The 22,812-nt window shown below is 41.7% G+C and overlaps 1 protein-coding gene across 3 annotated transcripts in view; it reads left to right on the top strand.

The window, feature by feature from the left end:
• Positions 1-22,812, top strand: part of CPAP (centrosome assembly and centriole elongation protein) — a 137,709-nt gene that overhangs the window by 11,992 nt on the left and 102,905 nt on the right. For 2 of the 3 annotated variants that reach the window (XM_082247630.1, XM_082247632.1), the window contains exons 2-4: positions 1,129-1,249; positions 15,066-15,302; positions 16,732-16,819. In XM_082247630.1, coding sequence (XP_082103756.1) covers positions 1,129-1,249; positions 15,066-15,302; positions 16,732-16,819 — 446 coding nt within the window. The remainder of the gene's footprint in view (positions 1-1,128; positions 1,250-15,065; positions 15,303-16,731; positions 16,820-22,812) is intronic. The other variant, XM_082247631.1, reaches the window with a different exon arrangement.

Genomic DNA, 22,812 nt, shown 5'->3' with positions numbered 1-22,812 from the left:
ATTATGGGGTATTGTTTGTAGAATTTTGAGGACAATAATGAATTTAATTAATTTTGAAATAAAGCTGTAACATAAAGTGGAGCGCTGTGAATACTTTCCGGAGGCACTGTACTTACCTGCTCTGTGCATTGATTTTGCAAAGAGCAGCCCAGATCCTCCTCAGGTCCCATGCCAGCGCTCCTGGCTCCTGCTGGATGCCTCCACAGCAAGCCGCTTGCTCTAGGGGCACCCAAGCAGGCACACTCTCTTGCACACGGAGCTGTGGCTCTGCCCCGCCCCCTCCATCTCCTGAATCGCTCACAGGCTGTGATTGATAGCTGGAGCCAGTGGCTTCTGCTGCAGCCAAAAGCCAATCAGGAATGTGATTCCCTGGAGAGGCAAGGCTTTTTCTGACATCGCTGGATTGAGAGGGGGCTCAGTTAAGTATTGGTGTGGGGGGGGGGTGCTGAGAGGGCTGCTGCACACAGGTTTTTTACCTTTATGCATAGAATGCATGAAAGTAGAAAACCTTGTGCCTTTACAACTACTTCAATGTAGTATTTTTGAGTGTAGTAATTTCATCCTGAGAGATTTTTTTATTGTGACTATCTGTGGGCACAATGGACATGTGTTTAAAACCTTGAGGCGTGTTGTGTTCGTTAGTCCGTTCACATACTTCCCAACTTTTTGCGATTAGCAACTTAATACACCTATATTGGCTTCTGAAATTTACAAATGCAGCAACTTACAAACTGGATGAAAGGTATAGTGCATTTTATATAGCTTAGACCAAAATTAGGGACTAATGAGGAAAAAAGGGACAGAGGGACTTTGTTTTCAAATAAGGGACAGTTGGAAGCTGTGCATTCATTGAAATTACAATAACCTATTCAAGCTTTATATGAAATTTTAGCGATTGCATTTATATGGACTTTAAAATGTAATTTAGGGTTTTGTGCTGTTGGAAGCCCCACATTTGCGCACATATTGTGTCAGTTTTTACCTTTTTTATGGATTAAATATTGGAAGGGTAATTGGTCTGGTCAGTTTTTAATGTACCGGAGCCTGAAAAGCACTAAAGTTGCTGCTTCTTTACAGTCCTAGTTTGTTTCATGTATGATTTATCCAAATTATGTTCTATTGTCCTAGCTTAAAGAACTACAACAGCAGAAACAAGAGCAGCTAAAACAGAGGCAGATGGAACAGCTACAGAAGCTCATGGAGGACCAGAAGATGCTGCTTCATATGTCACGGCAGCCGGTATACTCTGGTGAGTCCCAGTAACTTGTCACTTTGCAACACACACCTTGTGTAAGGATTCTACATGTCTTTTATTTCAAACATGAATATAATGCATTCAATTGTATGTCTACCTTAGGTGAAAAATGTATAAAGTTTTTAAATTGTCAAATATATTTATTCTTTTTTTTCCTTTTTGTTTTCTCAGAATCTAACTCACTATAGTTTGCACAATAGCTTAATTTTTTTTTTTTTTTGCCAACCTGAAAGTTTTTTTTTTTTTTTTTTTTTTATTTTATTGAAAAATTGAGATATATATAGGTAAAAAACATAGCCTTTGGGCATTCCCCCGGCAAAAAACGTAAAACTACTAACACCTCCTAATAAAGACCCCCCCAAAAAAAAATAAATAAAGGGGGGAAATAAACAACACGCCTTCCATACACCTCACTCTGTCATTCTCTTGTAAAATCACTTCAAGGATTGATGAATTTTATAAGGAGATTCCTGTTCCCTCTCCACCATCAGGGTAATGTATGTAAGAATATTAACTCGTGTTTAGAATCCTTCCTGAACAAATGTAATGTGAGTCCCTGCAAAGTAACTAATTTGTTCATATCATAAACTAAACCTTATCAGGGGGAAATGAATTCAGTCTGTGGACTCCTGATCATTTGTTGTACGCTCCAAATCTGTCCACAAGTGCCAGACCTCAAAATTTCCTAGGGCAAATAAGTAGCTTTGTATAGGGTGTGGGAGATTAGCTCGGTGGCGGGTGTGGATGACCCCTTGGGGGGGTTAGTTACACAGGGAGATAGCCGAGAAGTGGTTGCAAACAACAGTGTAAGGTTTTATTCTTGCAATTTTTCTTCACCAGACTGCAAGCGTCAAACATCCAAAATAAAATAAAACACAAAATAAATCCTTGCCACTGTGGGCGGCTACCTTCTCACACACAGGGACCTATCTAAGGAAGTCTGTCTCCAACCTACTGTTGGGCAGACTTGCTGATCCTACAGCAGACACTCAATAGTCCATGTTTTTCTCTTCACACAACAAATGTCCATTGAACATGTCCCTTTACTCTTCACATAGAACACATTCCTTTGTTTGTCTCTTCACATAGCAACCATTCCTTTGCTTGTCTCTTCACATAGCAAACAGTTCATTTATTTCTTTTCACATAGAAATAGTCCAGACCTCACCTTGAGTAGTCTTCACACTTTTTACCCTCCTCAGGGCACATCGCTCCAGGAGGTCTTCTCCCATGCTCACACAGCGTCGGGAGGCACACATTTGACTGTCCTCCTCTACCCACACGGCGTCAGGAGGCAGCAATCCTTCTCCCAGGCTCACACAGCGTCGGGAGGCACACATCTGACTGTCCTCCTCTCCCCAGCTCATACAGCGTCGGGAGGCAGCAATCAATCGACTTCCTCTGGACCAATTATAGAGGCCTTAATTTCCTCATTCTGAACAGCTGAAGTCTGTTCAACGTCCTTAGACAGTTCTGGCTACCTTTGCAGCCGACACCCTATAGTAATTGGTGAATTTTCTAAACCAGGTGGAAATGTATCTCCAGTCTGTGACTACATCCACAGATTTACCGGACTTCCTGTCACAAGGGGTACAACCTTATTGATTAAACACTGTGTCTGTCTGATTTCCACTTGGGCACTATCACCTTCCTGGCATAAAATAATAAGAGACCCAAGAGAGTACTCCTCGCCCTACTAACGGCTTGAGACAGAGTCTGGGAGTGAAAACAAGTGATAAAGGGAGTCCAACATCCTAATGTGCAAAACAAAGAAAAAAGGAAAATACCTCCTGGTGGGACTTTAGGGGCCTGAAAAATATTTTATTTTAATTTGCAAAAAACTAGCAAAGAGAGATGTTTTTCATAAAAATTTAGATAACAATTTTATTAAACATTGTAGGAAAAAACCTATAACTGATGTGAGAGGGCAACACATTTAACCAGAGGAAGATGATAAACCTCACATATATAACCCAATGGTTGGAAGCATTGAAAACAGAGAAACTCTATAGAGGCAACTGACGCGTTTCAGAGTTTCCTGAAGCGTGGGGACAAATTAAGATGTCTAAAATCCTTAGTGTTGGGAGAAATATTGATCCCTAAATGTTTAATAGTCGTTGCCAATTGCAAAGGAGAATTGTGGTCAGCCAACCTCTTAGCCCCTTAATCAATCGGTAACAAAGGGGATTTACCCCAATTAGTATGTAGACCCCAAAGGGCCGCAAGGCGGTCCAGGATCCGTAATGCTTCTGAAAGTGAAGGGCCAGGATCCCGTAGAAAGAGAGAATTAAATCCTTTGCATAGAGTGCTACCTTGCCTACAATGGAGCCCACACAAATCCCAGCTACCTTTTTTATTGAATGCCCTCAATGCCTCCCCCAATGGTTCCATGGCCAGTGCAAACAAGGCAGCGGAAAGGGGGCACCCCTGCCTCACCCCCTTCTGGATCAGAAAGGGTGATGACAACTTGCCATTTAATAAATGTTGAAAGGTTATCCCGAGCTACGGATCTATGTTATATATTATATACGTGCTTCTGGCTGCTGCCCCTGCTATGAACAACCACCCAATGGTGGTGTTCTATTTGATAAATAGTGCTAATGTGCAAGTGGGTAGTGGCGCTGCCTAGGTTAAATAAATAAATGTAAATGGTGGTGTAAAAGTGTAAACCTTTCTTGGTGTGCTTACCTAAAGTCATGTTCAAACCATACACGATTAAAAGTGTCAATTTGTAAAACCTGTGCTATTTTTTCATAAAATGACTGTGATAAGTGCCAATAAATTATAACATATAATTCATATGGATAAAATAAATTAAATACAATTTTCATGCTTTTCACATCAAAAAAGGGAGTGAGTGCAAAAGACTAAAGTGACTGAGTGCCATATAAGTGCCATATAATAATCCATTCAAATGAGTGCAAAAAAGTGCAAATGCAAAGTGAGATGTAGCAGCAAAAAAGCCCCTTAGTAGGGGACAGCTTTTTTTCCATATAATATTAGTGAACAGTGGTACACTTGTGCTCAATATCATAATTAGAGTCCATTGTTCAAAAATGCCACTGCCCCTTTAAGAATGCCACACAACAGGCAATGTCTATATATCTATATATATATAATTAGGCAGCAGCTCATGAGCAGAAAGCTATCTTGTTCTATATGGCTGCAGGTCCAGGAACACACTCCCGTTCTGCGGTAGCTCACAGTGCTCTCAATCGTGCTCCCCCTTTGGGGTTACGCTCACCAGATGTTGGGCCCCTGGTTCGGGGTAACTAGCTTAGGTAGGTGTCTTTCCCACGAGCGGCTCCTCTCCCCACGCTTTCACTCAATAGAGGTTGTTGCACATGGATATAAAAATGAAATTTCCATAGTGCAGTTTCTTTAAAACCGTAATTTATTAAATTACAAACACTTACATCTAGGTACAAGAATGTTGCCGTTGGTCAGACTGCAACGGGAAGTTCGGGATCGTCTGCGTTCCACGGACAAGAACCGGAAGTGATGCGATGACGCTTGGCTCCGCCCTACGCGTTTCGTCACACTGACGTTATCTGGAGCTGCACTCAGTCACTTTAGTCTTTTGCACTCACTCCCTTTTGTTTATGTAAAAAGCATGAAAATTGTATTTATTTAATTTATTTTATCCATATGAATTGTATGTTATAATTTATTGGCACTTTTAAGGAAAAATAGCACAGGTTTTACAAATTGACACTTTTAATCACGTGTATGGTTTGAACACCACTTAAGGTAAACACACCAAGAAATTTTTACATTTTTATAATTAACTTGTCATTTAGCTTAATGCTAGCTACAGGGACTTTGTATAATATCTCGATCCACTTCTGAAAGACCGGGCTGAAAACCTGAAACTGTTTACTAGCAATGGTCAGTGGACACAGACCTGTGGGTTACCCCCTAGATGGACAAGCTCTGTACTGCCAGCTATGACAACAGAGCAGGACCTAAAACATAATAGAAAAGCTCTTGCGCTTAAAATGAATAAATAGTGTATAAATGTATTCAAATGAATGATCACAAAAATGTATGTATATGCTGCGGCTTAACAAATTAAACCAAATGTCCCGTGTTCCGTGCTGAAAATTGGGTCACCGCAAAATCCATCACCTCTGTGATTTCACTCCCATCAGCTGGCAACTCACCCCATTTTCATGGTTAGGGCCAAATGCGCATTTAGAACCTCTGTTATGTTCAGGGGAATCCTCCTTGGATAAATCAATTAGACCAACTCCTCCTCTCCCATATAAATAAAAAGAAGAGAGTCCCATTAGTGCAATACGGTCTTAAACTATGTTTATTAATTTGGTAAAAGCCAACATAAATTGCATTGGCATTAAAAATATCAGCCCATATTATAAAACTACAGGGGGTCTGAGGTGCTCCCTCAGTCCTCACTAACTCCACGCTGGCGAGACGGACCCTCGGGAACCACTTCCGATCTTCCGATCACTCCTCCGGTGTGCCGTGTAGCCACGCCCTGAAGCATTTCGTCACATCCGAATTTGTCAAAGGTGGGTGGCTTCACAGCACGGCCAACCGGCTTTTCAATCCTCTCATCGCTATTGCATACCTTAAACCTTACTGAGCTTACACAACATCCCATTGATACAAGGTGTACCTTGTTGGGCGCGAACGAGTGACGAAACGCGTCAGAGTGGCTGCAAGGCACACCGGAGGAATGATCGGAGGTGGTTCCCGAGGGTCTGTCTCGCCAGCGTGGAGGTGGTGAGGACTGAGGGAGCACCCCAGACCCCCTGTAGTTTTATAATATGCGCTGATGTTTTTAACGCCTTGTGAGTGCAATTTATGTTAGCTTTTACCAAATTAATAAACCTATAGATTAAGACCATATTGCACTAGTGGGACTTTTTCTTCTTTTTATGTATATGGGAGAGAAGGACTTGGTCTAATTGATTTATCCAAGGATGATTCCCCTGAACATAACGAAGGTTCTAAATGCGCATTTGGCCCTAACCATGAAAATGGGGGGGCAATATTACGGGGTGAGTTGCCAGCTGATGGGAGTGAAATCACGGAGGTGGTGGATTTTGGGGTGACCCAATTTTCAGCACGGGACTCTTACCATCTGATCACTAGTCACAATTTGATTACAGTGGATTGAATGTGGACTTTTTTTTTTTGCACTTTTTGCTTCTGTGCACGATTTGATCAATCTCTCTGTTTATTCATGGTCACCTCCCATTTATGTTTGTATTTATTTTAGGGCTGAAACAACTAATCGATTATTCGACAACTAATCGATTATGAAAATAGTTGTCAACTATTTTCATAACCGATTAGTTGGCCTGCATACAGAATGGAATATTTATTTACAGATCAGAAAATGCAGTGCAACACATATACAGCTCAGTACACCATCCATACATGTCAGTAGATGGCAGAGAACTTGTGAATGTGTGAGGAGCAGTGGCTCATTGGAAATGGAGTTTGTGGCAAGAGAAGGAACCAAGTGATTATAAAGGCAGAGGTTTTTCTACCTTGCTATACGGACACTCTATACAGTACTATACTTTGTTGCTTCCTATAGGGGCACTTTGAAGGCAGGAGGAGCCAGAAGTGCAGGGGGGGGGGCGCAACAGGAGAATCAGTGCTGCTCTGTGCAAAACCATTACACAGAGCGGGCAAGTATGTCAAGTTTGTTGTTAAAAAGAAATAGAAATCCAACATTTTACTATCACTTTAAAGGCTCTGTGCAGGGAAGATCAGCATCCGAACCCAGAGAAGCTGGAGGCTGACATACTAGAGGTGATATAAGGCATTACAATAACATTTAAAGTAAACGTTTACCAGTATGGTGCATTATATTTAAAATTATTATATCCATGAAAAAAAAGTCTCAGCTTTTAGTACTACTTTTAGTATAAAATTATTTTCCACCCTTCATATAGCTTCATGTCTGACTCCCAGGTAAAATACCCTGCATATCTGACTTCTGGGCATATGTATTATATACATACACGATATAAGATAAAATACTTTTCACTGTTTCACAGTAGAAATAATAATTCTATTATAATAGTGATTATCTGCTGTTTTTGTACTGTAACGGGCTATTTTTTTTAACTAAATGTCTTATGCTGCCCATACATGTGTTGATTTTTGGACAAAAAATATTTGCATGAATATTTGTACATGAATTATTTTTATATTTGTTGAATGTACGAGTGTTGTTTTGAAAATTCCACTTTTTAACAATCGATTTTAAAATGAATATACGGTAACTTCTGAGCAAAAACCACATATACTATTTGAAGATTCGTTTGATTGAGAAGTTTTCTATTCTGCTCCTTCAAATTTTCCTGTCACTGTGGTTGACAACGAACACCGAATGGACCCCACTAATGGTTAGAAAATCGGATAAATGTTCTAAAGAAAAACTAGTTTGTATATGGAAAGCATAAGTGACAGCAGGCGCAGGGAACTTGTATCAAGCTACCTGCCTATGACAAAGGAGTCTGTCATGAATATTATAGAACAATCCGGTATGAAAATTTGCAAAACAGCGTTTTTAGGTCTTTTCAAATTTTAAAAATGTTGATCTCGGAGTCTGAAATATACCACATTTAAACCTCTAATAATACATATATCTGTCTCAGAGTGGATTAAATATCCAACTACCGTTTTTATCGGCGTATAACACGCACCTCAATTTTAGGAGAGAAATTTCAGGAAAAAAGCTTAAATTTAAAATGGCTTTGAACTCAGAACATTTTTTTAAAATCAAATGACGTCTCACCAGTGCCTATGAATGCAGCCTCATCAGCGCAGTGTCCAGCAATGCAGCCTCATCAGCAAACATGTTTCTACTTGCCTCCTCTGTGAAGTTGGTTTTGCCCATTGAAGCCTGGATCCTCCTCTTCTCGGGTCTCTTTTTGCTCCTCCTAGCCCCTCCCTCCTGTCGAGTGCCCCCACAGCAAAAAGCTTGCTGTGGGGGCACCCGAGCTGAGCTGCAGCTCCATGTGTCTATTCAGACACAGAGCTGCGGTTCAGCCCTGCCCCCCTCTCTCCTGATTGGATAACTGACTTTGACAGCCATGGGAGCCAATTGTGCCGCGGCTGTGTCTCAGCCAATCAGGAGGGAAAGTCCCGGACAGTCCAGAGACTCGTGGACATCGCTGGACAGAGATGGGGCTCAGGTAAGTATTAGGGGGTGCTGGGGAGGCTGCTGCACATGAAAGACTTTTTAACTTAATGCATAGAATGCATTAAGATAAAAAACCATCTGCCTCCAATGAGACTTATTTGAATTTGCATTTTGATCTAATACATCAACTGTATACTTAGCACTACATTGAAAAATACCAGTAGTTAATCTTCCTTTTAAGTGCTGCAGTCAGTAAAGGGTGAAGCTAGGCAAGAAATTAAACCACATATGATTTTAAAGATGACCTCTAAGGCTGGCCATAGACAGAGAAAATTTCACTTGATTCTGTCATTGGCACAGACTGTGTTGACAGGAATTCCTCCTGCGGAGCCATTACGTTTTCCTGGAGGGACAGAGGAAGCTCTCCCTGCCAGGAGAACAAAGTGATTATTACTAGCGCCTATAACAGCCGCTAGCAATAATCACATGTAAAATATTACAGGCTGGTTGTACCAAAGATGATTGCAAGATCAACTTGGGCACATAAAGCTTGCCCATACTTGGTTCAAATCTCGGCCGGTTCCTGAATCCGGCCGGCTTCAAAAAAGAAATGTGAAAACTGCCATTGCTGACTTTTTTTTTTTTTTTTTTTTTTTTTTAATTGTCCAACCTCCAACACATATTTTTATTCCTTTCCTTCCTTTCTACTTATTTCACTTTAGGTCAGTTTTAAAGCGGTGTTTAAAGTATTGTGCTTGAAAAGACTGTGCAAATGTATGCTGGTGGTTTATGTTCTTTGAAAATGGAATTGCACGTTAAACAGTTTAGCCTAATCTTTCTTCGTCTTCCTTTTTTTTTTCTTGCCTTGCAATTGTATACAAAACCTCTTCACTGGCAGCCATAACAACCAGCAGTAAGCTGAAACCAGTAAATCATTACAAAGCCATGCTAACTGCAGTGTGGAGATGAAGTAGCAAAACCACTTAGTTGGATTAGACATTTATTACATTTTTCCTGTTAGGCAACAGCTATACAGTGCCTTAAAGTATTCATACCACTTGCAATTTTCCACATTTTGTCATGTTACAACCAAAAATGTAAATACATTTTATGTGATAGACCAACACAAAGTGGAAGGAAAATGATAAATAGTTTTCAGCATTTTTTACAAATAATTATCTGAAAAGTGTGGTGTGCATTTGTATTCAGCCCCCTTTTCTCTGATACCCCCTAACTAAAATCTAGTAGCACCAATTGCCTTCAGAAGCCACCTAATTAGTAAGTAGAGTCTACTTGTGTGTAATTTAATCTCCGTATAAATACAGCTGTTTTGTGAAGCCCTCAGAGGTTTGTTAGAGAACCTTAGTGAACAAACCGCATCATGAAGGCCAGGGAACACACCAGACAGGTAAGGGATAAAGTTGTGGAGACGTTTAAAGCAGAGTTAAGTTATAAAAATATATCACAAGCTTTGAACATCTCATGGAGCACTGCTCAATTTATCATCCGGAAATGGAAAGAGTATGGCAAAACTGCAAACCTACCAAGACATGGCTGTCCACCTAAACTGCCAGGTCAGACAAGGAGAGTATTAATCAGAAAAGCAGCGAAGTGGCCCATGGTAACTCTGAAGGAGCTGCAGAGATCCACAGCTCAGATGGGAGAATCTGCCCACAGGACAACTATTAGTCGTGCACTCCACAAATCTGAGCTTTATGGAAGAGTGGCAAGAAGAAAGCCATTGATAAAAGGAAGTCCCGTTTGCAGTTTGTGAAAAGAAAAGAAGCCATGTGGGGGACACAGCAAACCTGTGAAAGAAGGTACTATGGTCAGATGAGACCAAAATTAATTTTTTTTGGCCTAAAAGCAAAACGCTTAGTGTAGTGGAAAACTAACACTGGCAGCATCATGTTGTGCAGATGCTTTCATTCAGCAGGGACAGGAAAACCTGGTCAGAGTTGATGGAAAGATGTATGGATCCAAATACAGGGCAATCTTCGAAGAAAACCTGTTAGTCTGCAAAAGACTTGAGACTAGGGCTGAGGTTCACCTTCCAGCAGGACAACGACCCTAAACATACAGCCAGAGCTACAATGGAATTGCTTAGATCAAAGCATATTCATGTGTTATAATGGCCCAGTCAAAGTCCAGACCTAAATACAATTGAGAATCTGTGAAAAGACTTGAAAATTGCTGTTCCCAGATGCTCTCCATCCAATCTGACAGAGCTTGAGCTATTTTGGAAAGAAGAATGGCCAAAAATGTCACTCTCTAGATATGCAAAGCTGGTAGAGACATCCCCAAAAAGACTTGCAGCTGTAATTGCAGCAAAAGGTGGTTCTACAAAGTATTGTTAGGGGGGCTGAATACAAATGCACGCCACATTTTTCAGATATTTTTTATTTTGTAAAAAAAAACATTTTATTATTTTCCTTCCACTTCACAATTATGTGCCACTTTGTGTTGGTCTTTCACCTACAATCCCAATAAAATATATTGTTTTTGGCTGTAACATGGCAAAAATGTGGAAAATTTCAAGGGGTATGAATACTTTTTCAAGACACTGTAGCGAGGATCTTCGTTTTCTGGTAGTATCAAAATTCGAAAAGGGAGAATTGTTCACCTAAAAATAGAAGATTATCCCTCTTAAAGACAAGTTTGAAAATTGTTTTAATTATAACACTGTTGAGTGACAAGTAAACCTTGTTGGAACACAAGAATGGCAATTAAAACTCCTGCTTGAGGCACCTTTTTAGTCAATAGTTGCTTTGACCTAAACTATGCAAAAGCACACTCGTGGAAGGTGGTGAAGAACAATACAGTTCACTTAATGAAATCCTGTAGATGTGATATGGTGCTAGGGTGTTACTTACTAAGAGGTGTCCTTTTATTAAATAAATTCCGTAGCTGCTGGTCTATTGAAACTGCATGTGCATTTGTTCTGTGCTAATAGATCAAAATCAAATGTACTCAGGATATAAGCTTTGCAGATCAAGAATGACCCCTAGATGATTCAGACTATCAGAGGAAATAAGTATTCTACTCAGCTTAATTTAGTGGCCATAAGTTTGTATTTTCTGCATTTATACATTCAAATTTCAAATACTATAGCCTGGGAACATTTTGCTCCTTTGGCACAGAACCCATAAGTGATCTGTGAACTGTAAAAGATCTTCAAATTCCTAGAAGTGAGGGAATTTCTAAAGTTGGCCACAGTTACAGCTTGTCTCCTTGTACAATCTTTTAGATTTACTAACTTTGTAGTATGAGAGCCTATCAGATTGTATAAAAATTTACTGCATTTTTCAGTAAGACTTTTCCACTACTTAGCGGTTGATAATTCTTAGTGGAGGTAATCTCCACTTTTGAACTTGAACCTACAGTGCCTTGCAAAAGTATTCACCCCCTTGACTTTTTACCTATTTTGTTACATTATAGCCTTACGTTCAATGTTTTGTTAATCTGAATTTTATGTGATGGATCAGAACACAATAGTCTAAGTTGAAGTGAAATGAGAAAAATATATGCATAAATTGGCATTTGCGTATGTATTCACCCCCTTTGTTATAAAGCCTATAAGAAGCTCTGGTGCAACCAATTACCTTCAGAAGTCACATAGTGAAATGATGTCCACCTGTATACAATCTAATGCCCCATACACACGTGCAGATTATCTGCAGACTTTTGTCTGCAGACTTACCTTTTCTATGTAGTGCAAGGGCCTGCCGGATTGCATACAAATTGAAAATGTTTAGGTTTGACCTCATATTATATGGTTTTGGTAAGTCTGCAGACAAAAGTCTGCAGATAATCTGCACGTGTGTATGGGGCATAAGTGTCACATGATCTGTCATTGCATATACACACCTTTTTTTGAAAGGTCCCAGAGGCTGCAACACCTAAGCAAGAGGCACCACTAAACAAACACTGCCACGAAGACCAAGGAACTCTCCAAACAAATAAGGGACAATGTTGTTGAGATGTACAAGTCAGGGTTAGGTTATAAAAAAAAATATCCAAATCTTTGATGATCCCCAGGAGCACCATCAAATCTACCATAACCAAATGGAAAGTACATGGCACAACAGCAAACCTGCCAAGAGACCATCACCAACCAAAACTCACAGACCGGGGAAGGAGGGCAGTAACCAGAGAGGCAGCACAGAGATCTAAGGTAACCTTGGAGAAGCTGCAGAGTTCACAGCAGAGACTGGAGTATAGGACGACAATAAGCCGTACGCTCCATAGAGTTGGGCTTTATGGCAGAGTGGTCAGAAGAAAGCCATTACTTACAGCAAAAAAACAAAATGGCGTGTTTTGAGTTTGCGAAAAGGCATGTGGGAGACTCTCAAAATGTATGGAGGAAGGTGCTCTGGTCTGATGAGACTAAAATGTAACTTTTCGGCCATTAAAGAAAATGCTATATCTGGCGCAAACACATCACATCACCCAAAGAACACCATCCCCACAGTGAATCGTGGTGGCAGCATCATGCTGTGGGGATGTTTTTCAGCAGCCGGGACTGGGAAACTGGCGAGAGTGGCGGGAAAGATGAACGGTGCTAAATACAGGGATATTCTTGAGCAAAACCTGTACCACTCTGTGCGTGATTTGAGGCTAGGATGGAGGTTCACCTGCCAGCAGCACAATGACCCCAAACACACTGCTAAAGCAACACTTGAGTGGTTTAAGGGGAACCATGTAAATGTGTTGGAATGGCCTAGTCAAAGCCCAGACCTCAATCCAATAGAAAATCTGTGGTCAGACTTAGATTGCTGTTCACAAGCACAAACCATCCAACTTGAAGGAGCTGGAGCAGTTTTGCAAGGAGGGATGGGCAAAAATCCCAGTGGTAAGATGTGGCAAGCTCAAAGAGACTTATCCAAAGCGACTTGGAGCTGTGATTGCCGCAAAAGGTGGCTCTAAAAAGTATTAACTTTAGGGGGGGGGGGAGGGGGTGAATAGTTTCTGTTATTTTGTCCTATTTGTTGTTTGCTTCGCAATAAAAAAAAAAAAAAAAAAAAACATCCTTCAAAGTTGTGGGCATGTTCTGTAAATGAAATGATGCAAATCCTCAAACAATCCATGTTAATTCCAGGTTGTGAGGCAACAAAACACGAAAAATGCCAAGGGGGGTGAATACTTTTGCAAGGCACTGTACATGTAAGCCTATAACAGGGCTTACCTGTAGGTACAGTGCATATCTTTTAAACTTGCATTGTTTAGGAAATATTCACAAGCAATGCTGCTGGAGACGTCACCGCCGCATGCACTCTGAAGGGTCAGCCTCCCCGTGCCACACCTATAGAGCTCCGTGCCGGAGCTGAGGGCTTATGTGCGTAGGGAGTGACGTCACGGCCACTCCGGCCATTCATACAGCCGGAGCCCACAAACCCATAAGAAAGGCCTGGTGAAGATGGCAGCTCCAGGGGTCTGTGGCAGCACTGCGTGCGGAGGGATCTGCTTTACAAATAAGTCTGTCATAATGTGCTAGTATGTGGCAGCACTGCGTGCGGAGGGATCTGCTTTACAAATAAGTCTGTCATAATGTGCTAGTATGCGGCGCATACTAGTACGTTATGACCTAATCCTGCAGCGGGCCCACTTAATATTTCAGTGCCGGTTTACTACCGCTTTAAGATCTTCACACATTAACATTGACTTTAGCTCTGCCAACAGCTGTGTAGTGACTGGATACCAATTGGTTAGTTCTCATTATCCTTTGTTTCGAAAAATCTCAAATTTTAACATGTATGGTGAGCTTTAGTGACACTTCAATCCATATTTTTTTTTTACATTGATCTAAAATATCAAGTATACAATGGCTGCGTGTGCGTGTTTTTTTTTTTTTTTTTTTTTAATTTATTTAACTCTTACCATTTAGGGGGCAGGTACACTTTCTACTAAAAACTTTGAATGAACCCCCTACACATTGCTATACACCCCTACACATGTTTAGCAAACTTTGCATAAAACAGGGATTTTTAGTTCACATGCAATGCACAGTTAAGCCGGCTAACTCCATCAAAGTATGCCCACTCTGGCCAGTCCCTGCTCTACTCTGTGAAATGGGTACTTGCTTACAGCATACTTCCGTAGATATAGTGCCAATAAAGGGCAAATAGACACAGGGGGTCAGTATGACAGCATTTTCACCAAGCAATTTCAGAAAAGTAAACGGCAACGTATCCATTTATTTTCCACAGTTTTCCGTAAATTCCCAACTCGAGCCAAAGCATATTATTGTTGGGATAGAATGGAGAATGGCTGGAGTGTTTTCTCAGATTATTATTGCAGTCTGTTCCTGTTGGGGGGATTTACTGAAACATGGAGAACACTGTGCTACGCTCTAATTTATGAAAGCTGTAGGAAAGGAACACAATAGTGATGGTTTTAGCTACCAATCAACTATAACTGCATGTTATGCCCTGAAAAAAATGTCTGCTGCAATCTGATTTCCTGAGCTGCAGAAAGACTTTTTCCTTTTTATTTTTTCATTCTTTCTTTGCTTTGACAACTTGGTTTTGTTGTGCTCTATGCAATGAAAAAACTCTGTAGTTAGGGAAGATGGAAAGGACCAATGGAAGGGATATTTATTCATGTTCTCCATGTATTAAAATGTTGTTATGCACCTACTTTTCAAGTGACTTGAAGTTTGAGTTGACCTTGTATCTTAATTCACAGAAGATGACCGACAGAACCTCCTACCAGGACATGGAGGTGGCTCCGTATCGCAAAAAAGTCTGTTTCGTCTTATGTCTCCGATCAGTGGGAATATCCCAAGAGACTACTTGTACAGAAAGCTTGAACTTTCTAGGAGTTCATCCCGGCCATCATCTGTGCTGGCTCAAGAATGCAGTCCAGAAAAATCCAAAACTTTAGAGGATTTGTTAAAGGAAGAGGTCGCAGAGGATTATAGTAGTGAGTATTTTTTTTTTTCTATATCTGTGCATCTGCGTTTTTGCATATATAGTACTTGATTCTATAGTATCAGAGTTATGGATATACTTTACATTTCTAAAATTATTTTGGGTGCATGAGTTTTCATACCTGAAGTTGCACCAATATTTTTGCCATCCCCAAAAACTAGAGTGCTCTTATAAGCCGGAAAGTTAATAGCCAGTCTGCTCATTGCCACCTACAGTATCTTATCTCACTTGTGGGCTTCAAGTAATCAATGAGTGGCAGAAAGGCATTAGAAATGGGTAAGCCAGCTGTCAACTTTCCTGCTCCGTGTTACAGTGTTGAATACTGTTGGTACTCAACAGTTAGTAACTTGTAATGTAATTATGTATGTACTCAAGATGCTCCAAAAGGAACACATTATCCATTAAAACGTACTTTTTCATATTCATTTACTGGGTGTGACGGATGCTGGTACTCAGGCTGAGTAGATCTGCTTTTACTGCCTTGCTTCAGAGACCCTGCAACCCAGGGATTTATATGCTCCTAGCCCACCCAGTCCCTAGCCATAACTCTGTGTAGGGTGGTAAAAACAGACTCCCTTTATTGCACAGCTCACAGGTATTTATACAGTGAAAGAGGTAATTTTACATACAATAGTCACAGAAAAACACACCAGTTCCCTATCGGGTCCTCCTTTGCACAATGCTTATTATTTGCACTCAGCCCCAACCTTAGCCCAGTAGGGGGTTACTAATATAGTCTGTTGGGAGGATGGTAAACAGGGACGTTTCACTGATTTCCAGCTGAATCCAGTTGAAAAGGCTGGATCTCAGTTTTTAGTGACAATACTGGTGATAAAGGGTCTTTCTCCTATAAGTCTTGGCCTGATAGATAGAGAAAAAACACCACACATATAAAACTCCAACTTTCAACACAAACCTTACATTATAAGACCCAGGATAACTGGTGAAACGAAATGCTGAGTCTGAGGAATAGTACATCCAGGAGGGGCAAGGATAGCTGCTAAGGAAGGTATGTGTGGTTGTACCGTGAGCCTGGTTAGGGCAGACCAGACTGTGTTTCTCTGTCATCCTGTGCCAATAATAGACACGGGATAACTTGCACATAAGAGGGGCCTGGGGAGCTGAAAAAGAAGTTTCCCGACCTCTCGAAGGTAAGCTGGGTTTCATGAGCCCCCTTCCCAAAGTAGTCCAGCCTACAGATCAATATCCTGGAAATTCATGCGATCAGGCTTTGCCTGACCCAATAGACCAGTACCCCAAGGTGTATGTATAGGTTGCCTGTGTCCTGTACTGTACTCAGACATGAAATTTACAGGTAGGTCAACATTCCTCTTTTTTGGGTCTGCTTTATTACAAAGTCATCTTTTTTGCTATAGAATACATATTGCTATATATATATAATGTGTTTTTGTGTACTGAAGGCGATGAAGGTGACACAGAAGAGTCAGCACATGATGATTCTTTCTCAATGGAGCGGCTTAGGAAGAACCATGTCGAAGCTGAAGAAAGGTGAGAATCTCTCCATGAGAGGCAGAAAAGGCCGGATGTATCGGTTATTTAAATTAATTGCAGCCTTGCCTCCAGATACAGTGCCTTGCGAAAGTATTCGGCCCCCTTGAACTTTGCGACCTTTTGCCACATTTCAGGCTTCACACATAAAGATATAAAACTGTAATTTTTTTGTGAAGAATCAACAACAAGTGGGACACAATCATGAAGTGGAACGAAATTTAATGGATATTTCAAACTTTGTAAACAAATAAAAAAACTGAAAAATTGGGCCTGCAAAATTATTCAGCCCCTTTACTTTCAGTGCAGCAAACTCTGTCCAGAAGTTCAGTGAGAATTTCTGAATGATCCAATGTTGACCTAAATGACTAATGATGATAAATAGAATCCACCTGTGTGTAATCAAGTCTTCGTATAAATGCACCTGCACTGTGATAGTCTCAGAGGTCAGTTTAACGCGCAGAGAGCATCATGAAGAACAAGGAACACACCAGGCAGGTCCGAGATACTGTTGTGGAGAAGTTTAAAGCCGTATTTGGATACAAAAAGATTTCCCAAGCTTTAAACCTCCCAAGGAGCACTGTGCAAGCGATAATATTGAAATGGAAGGAGTATCAGACCACTGCAAATCTACGAAGACCTGGCCGTCCCTCTAAACTTTCAGCTCATACAAGGAGAAGACTGATCAAAGATGCAGCCAAGAGGCCCATGATCACTCTGGATGAACTGCAGAGATCTACAGCTGAGGTGGGAGACTCATCAGAATCAGTCGTATACTGCACAAATCTGGCCTTTATGGAAGAGTGGCAAGAAGAAAGACATTTCTTAAAGATATCCATAAAAAGTGTAATTTTAAAGTTTGCCACTAGCCACTTGGGAGACACACCAAACATGTGGAAGAAGGTGCTCTGGTCAGATGAAACCAAGATCAAACTTTTTGGCAACAATGCAAAATGTTATGTTTTGGCGTAAAAGCAACACAGCTCATCACCCTGAACACACCATCCCCACTGTCAAACATGGTGGTGGCAGCATCATGGTTTGGGCCTGCTTTTTCTTCAGCAGGGTCAGGGAAGATGGTTAAAATTAATGGGAAGATGGATGGAGCCAAATACAGGACCATTCTGGAAGAAAACCTGATGGAGTCTGCAAAAGACCTGAGACTGGGACGGAGATTTGTCTTCCAACAAGACAATGATCCAAAACATAAAGCAAAATCTACAATGGAATGGTTCACAAATAAACATATCCAGGTGTTAGAATGGCCAAGTCAAAGTCCAGACCTGAATCCAATCGAGAATCTGTGGAAAGAACTGAAAACTGCTGTTCACAAACGCTCTCCATCCAACCTCACTGAGCTCGAGCTGTTTTGCAAGGAGGAATGGGCAAAAATTTCAGTCTCTCGATGTGCAAAACTGATAGAGACATACCCCAAGCGACTTACAGCTGTAATCGCAGCAAAAGGTGGCGCTACAAAGTATTAACTTAAGGGGGCTGAATAATTTTGCATGCCCAATTTTTCAGTTTTTTATTTGTTGAAAAAGTTTGAAATATCCAATAAATTTCGTTCCACTTCATGATTGTGTCCCACTTGTTGTTGATTCTTCACAAAAAAATTACAGTTTTATATCTTTATGTTTGAAGCCTGAAATGTGGCAAAAGGTCGCAAAGTTCAAGGGGGCCGAATACTTTCGCAAGGCATTGTAGATAGTGGTGTTACTGGCAGGTGTTTAGCTTTGTTCACTTCTGCACTTTCTAATTGGCCACTTGCCACATCTGGAGTGGAATACAGGGAATTGTCCAAGTTTTTTTTTTTTGATAGATTTCACTGTACTGATTGACGACTAACAAGGATTTGGCAAAATCATTTGTTTAACATTATACAGTATATTCAGTTCCTCGCTATACAATTTTCAAATTTGCAAAGAGATGAAACCTAATCTGCTTGCTGGTCAGTGTTTCATAACCCCTAAAAAACTAGTAACCGTACCTGCAAGAAATAGAAAAGCAGACACATTTTCAGCCTCATGGCTGATTGCTGGAGCCTGAGATTGTACCTGTGATCTGCTTTACAGGCTCCTATTATTAAAAAAAAAAAAAAAAAAAAAAGGTTATAATGACAAATGCACATTTTTTTACCTGCAATAAAAAATGCGCATTTATTATTTTTTTTTTAGAAAAGTGAATTTATCCTTTAGACTGGGTTCACACTATTGCGAATTGGATGTGGGTTTCCCCACTTCTAATTCGCATGTCAGGAGATTGTGCCTGGCTCTATGGAGCTGGTTCACATATCCCTGGAGCAGCTCCGATGCCAATTGTACAAGAGTCCTGTGTGTCTTCTGGTCCATTTTCAGGTCCGACTTCAGCCAAAAATTCGGACTGAAATCGGACCTGAAACGGTGAACGGGGATGCACCAGACCCCTGCTGTGAGCAGCTCAGTGTGGCAGTGTGAACCCAGCCTTAAGGAGTCACCAATTTGGCAAGAATGGATATAAGCACATATTGCTTAGAATTCATGTCTAGGGGAGAAAGACGCATATATTCAGAAACCTCTTCAATACATACACATTCCCCTGTGTTTTTTATCCCTTTGAAAATGCTGCAAGTACAGAAAAGTACGCATTGATCTGCCAGAGATCTAAGTGTACTCCTAGGTTCCTGTAGGGAGCTGACAATGTTGCCTCTACTACACTGAAATCTCAAGAAGTGTTGTCAGCCCTGAATGCATTTTGTAGTCTGCTCACAAAAGAAGTTAGGAGCGCATTCGATTTCTGACATAAACCAGTATTTTTCTTTTCTAACAGCATTTTTAATTTTACGCCTGGCTCCGTTAGCACTCCTATTGCTTATTTGTCTCTGTAATTCTGTATAACTTTTTTTTTTTTCCCCCCCAAAATAAACAATGCTTGGGGGGGGGGGGGGTTGGGCATAAGTTATAGGGGAAATGATAGGTTTCATCATGCATGGAGGGAACATTTATCTATCTATCTCTATCTATCTATCTCTGTCTATCTCTATATCTGTCTGTCTGTCTAGCTATCTGTCTAGCTATCTGTCTAGCTATCTGTCTAGCTATCTGTCTAGCTATCTGTCTAGCTATCTGTCTAGCTATCTGTCTAGCTATCTGTCTAGCTATCTGTCTAGCTAGCTAGCTGTCTAGCTAGCTAGCTGTCTAGCTAGCTAGCTAGCTGTCTAGCTAGCTAGCTATCTGTCTAGCTAGCTAGCTATCTGTCTAGCTAGCTAGCTATCTGTCTAGCTAGCTAGCTATCGGTCTAGCTAGCTAGCTATCTGTCTAGCTAGCTAGCTATCTGTCTAGCTAGCTAGCTATCGGTCTAGCTAGCTAGCTATCTGTCTGTCTATAATATACCACCAAATGAAAGCCCAAATCTTTCCTGGAAAAAAAGGTATAATCTGCCTGGAAACACTAGGTAGTTGTGATAGTAAAACTGTGCGTAACGCATTTTAAAGGGTCACGTGTGCATGTAAATCTTGTATACATCACTAAGTTTATTCACTACAAACTTAGATCTGTAAAATTATATGGTAAAAGATCATTGGACTGCTTTGTGTATTCAGCAAGAAAGGAGTAGATGTCTCTACAGTGCAGGTATGTGAAAAGTGGCTTAGAAGTTATTAATCAAAGTTGAAACGTTCTACTATCAACTTCTAAGTTTTTTTCCTTTTAATTAGTAAATTGAGCAAGATGTTGAGAAAGTGCTCAGTAGTTTTATTGTGAACATGATCTGGGCTAATAAAGATAACCTCCTCCCAGATGTATTTAGCTCAAAAAGACAGGCTATAAAAACTGAAGTCTCTTTATTATTGAGCTTGGATCACTGACCGCTATTGGAGTATGATGGATTATAGGGTTTTTTTTTTTATTTTTTAAATCCCCAGAGTGAGGAAATCAGAATTTGTCCTTTGTGACTACTAAGACTTTATTTTTTAAATTTTTAAGAGCATACAAAATGAGGTTCCATAAGTCAAAATTACCCTTTTTTGGTTTTCTTTTCTCCTCCCATTTGTTTATATAAATGTCACCCCCCTCACATGTTTTAGCTATACATCGGCTTTAAGGAGCCATGCAGCAATATTGTTCTGTTGGCAGCTGTGCTGTACAAAGACCTGCAAGGAAAAATTTAGGATGGCTCTGCAAATAACAGAAAAGTCTATAACTAGTATTAGAAAAGTAGAATTATAGATAAAACTTTTCTTTTAAATTTTGGATAGAGTAGGGGATTTCTCTTTCGTTCTTTGACTGACACAGCTCCTGGTATTTATAGCTATTGGGTTATACTGCCCCCTACAGGAGTAGGACACTAGGCAGAAAACAATTCTGGCTACACCCATGGGCAGTCCTAGGGGGTATACTCCCTCTCTCTGCCATAGCCACTCAATTTTTTTCTGCCTAGTCAGGAGTGAGGACCTAGTTCCTTGCTGGGATCTTTGGTCCTGGAACATTTTTTAGATAGGGCATTTTTTCCTCCTGGATTTTTCCTGTGAGATCTACAATCAACTGCAGGACTGGGTGACGGCTGGATAACTAGATCCAGTGGTCACCCCACTTTGGCCAGCGAGCGCGCAAAGACCTCAGCTCCATGCTAGGTTGGCCGCGACATAGCCCCACTGGACGGGGGGCTGACCTGCGAGTCAAACCCCCCTTTACGAGGTCCCATACAACCGGATCCCGGCCCGAGTTGTAGCATTCCTCCTGGCTGACAGCCCCCCTATTTAGTTGGAGAGGCGTTCTTTCTGGAGCGGTGCCTACCTGGTTCCTGTTATGGTGAGTAGCTGTCCCCCCCTCTCCCCCTGGAGGGTTTTGGGGTGGACGTGGGCCCCTCCTTGGGACGGTCAGACCCCCAGGTTCCCCTCCTTCCTGCAAGCACCCCATTTTCCAGGGGTGGGGGCAGGACGCTGACTGTCGATGGGAGGTGCGCCACCGGACGATCGACTGTGTGTGGGGGGGTTGTACCTGGTGGCGGCTCCTGCCATGGCTCCCTTGTATCTGTCCTTGAGGCCTGGTTTCCCAATCCTGGGTCCCTGTATGCCTCGTGGTGCCATGCGGGGCCACCATTTTGTTGTTACATGTTGTCACAACCCACCTGGGGTCTTGCAGTGGAGAGGGAACCCAGTTGTAGTGGAACAGCACTCCCTTACAATCACGACCCTCAGGAGTCCCTGGAAGTGGGAACAGGGCCCCGTAGGGTCTGTGGTGGCACAGAGGACTTTAATGAAGAGGAAGTAAAGTCGACAACTCTGGAGTCAGGTCTGGCAGGCAATCAAGGAATATCAACCTGAGGGAGAAAGGATCAGGAACCAGGAACACAGGCAAAGCAATAGCAGACACACAGGAGCAAGGAAAATAACCAAGCACTGACTGGAAGGTGTGCTTGGTTTAGATAGGGAGCCAGGATCACATGACCCGCCACCTCCCACCAGTAGGTGGGGCTGCCAGGAGCTATAAAGGGAGGTCAGAGACCCAGCGCCATCTTGATTTGCTTCATAGAACCTGATCTTGCCAGATCTTTAACTTTCCTCTCTCCCTCTGTGTAAAACACTGGAACCGCATGGCGGCCGCCATCTTGCCACGACAGTGTGCCGCTGCAGTCCTCAGAGGTGAGGATAGGAGAAGGAACCACCGCAGACCCGAGGAGGTGTCTCTGAGGACGGCAAGCACCGAGACTCTGTTGCGAAAACGCCACAGTCGCCCAGACGCAGGTGAGTACGCGGCAGTGCCGTGACACGTGTGTTCCATACGCGGCTGCCATGACAGTGGAGTCCTGTGGACGGCGATTTCGGCAGTGGGAGTCTCTCCTCATCCCCTGGTGCTGACTCCTGGATCATTTTTATTTCCTGATCGCAGCACGTGTAGTGCAGATTATCCTGGTGGCTTCAGGGGCTTGTCTCTTGTGGTGAGTCTGGTGGGTTCCTCTCCCTCTCTGCTGAGGATCGATTGGTGCTTTGTGCCTGGCGACTGGGTGGTGCTGCC

The sequence above is a fragment of the Pelophylax lessonae genome (assembly GCF_965119305.1).
Source record: "Pelophylax lessonae genome assembly, chromosome: 2".
In the NCBI taxonomy this organism is placed as follows: Eukaryota; Metazoa; Chordata; class Amphibia; order Anura; family Ranidae; genus Pelophylax; species Pelophylax lessonae.
This window is presented reverse-complemented; position numbering and strand designations above follow the sequence as displayed.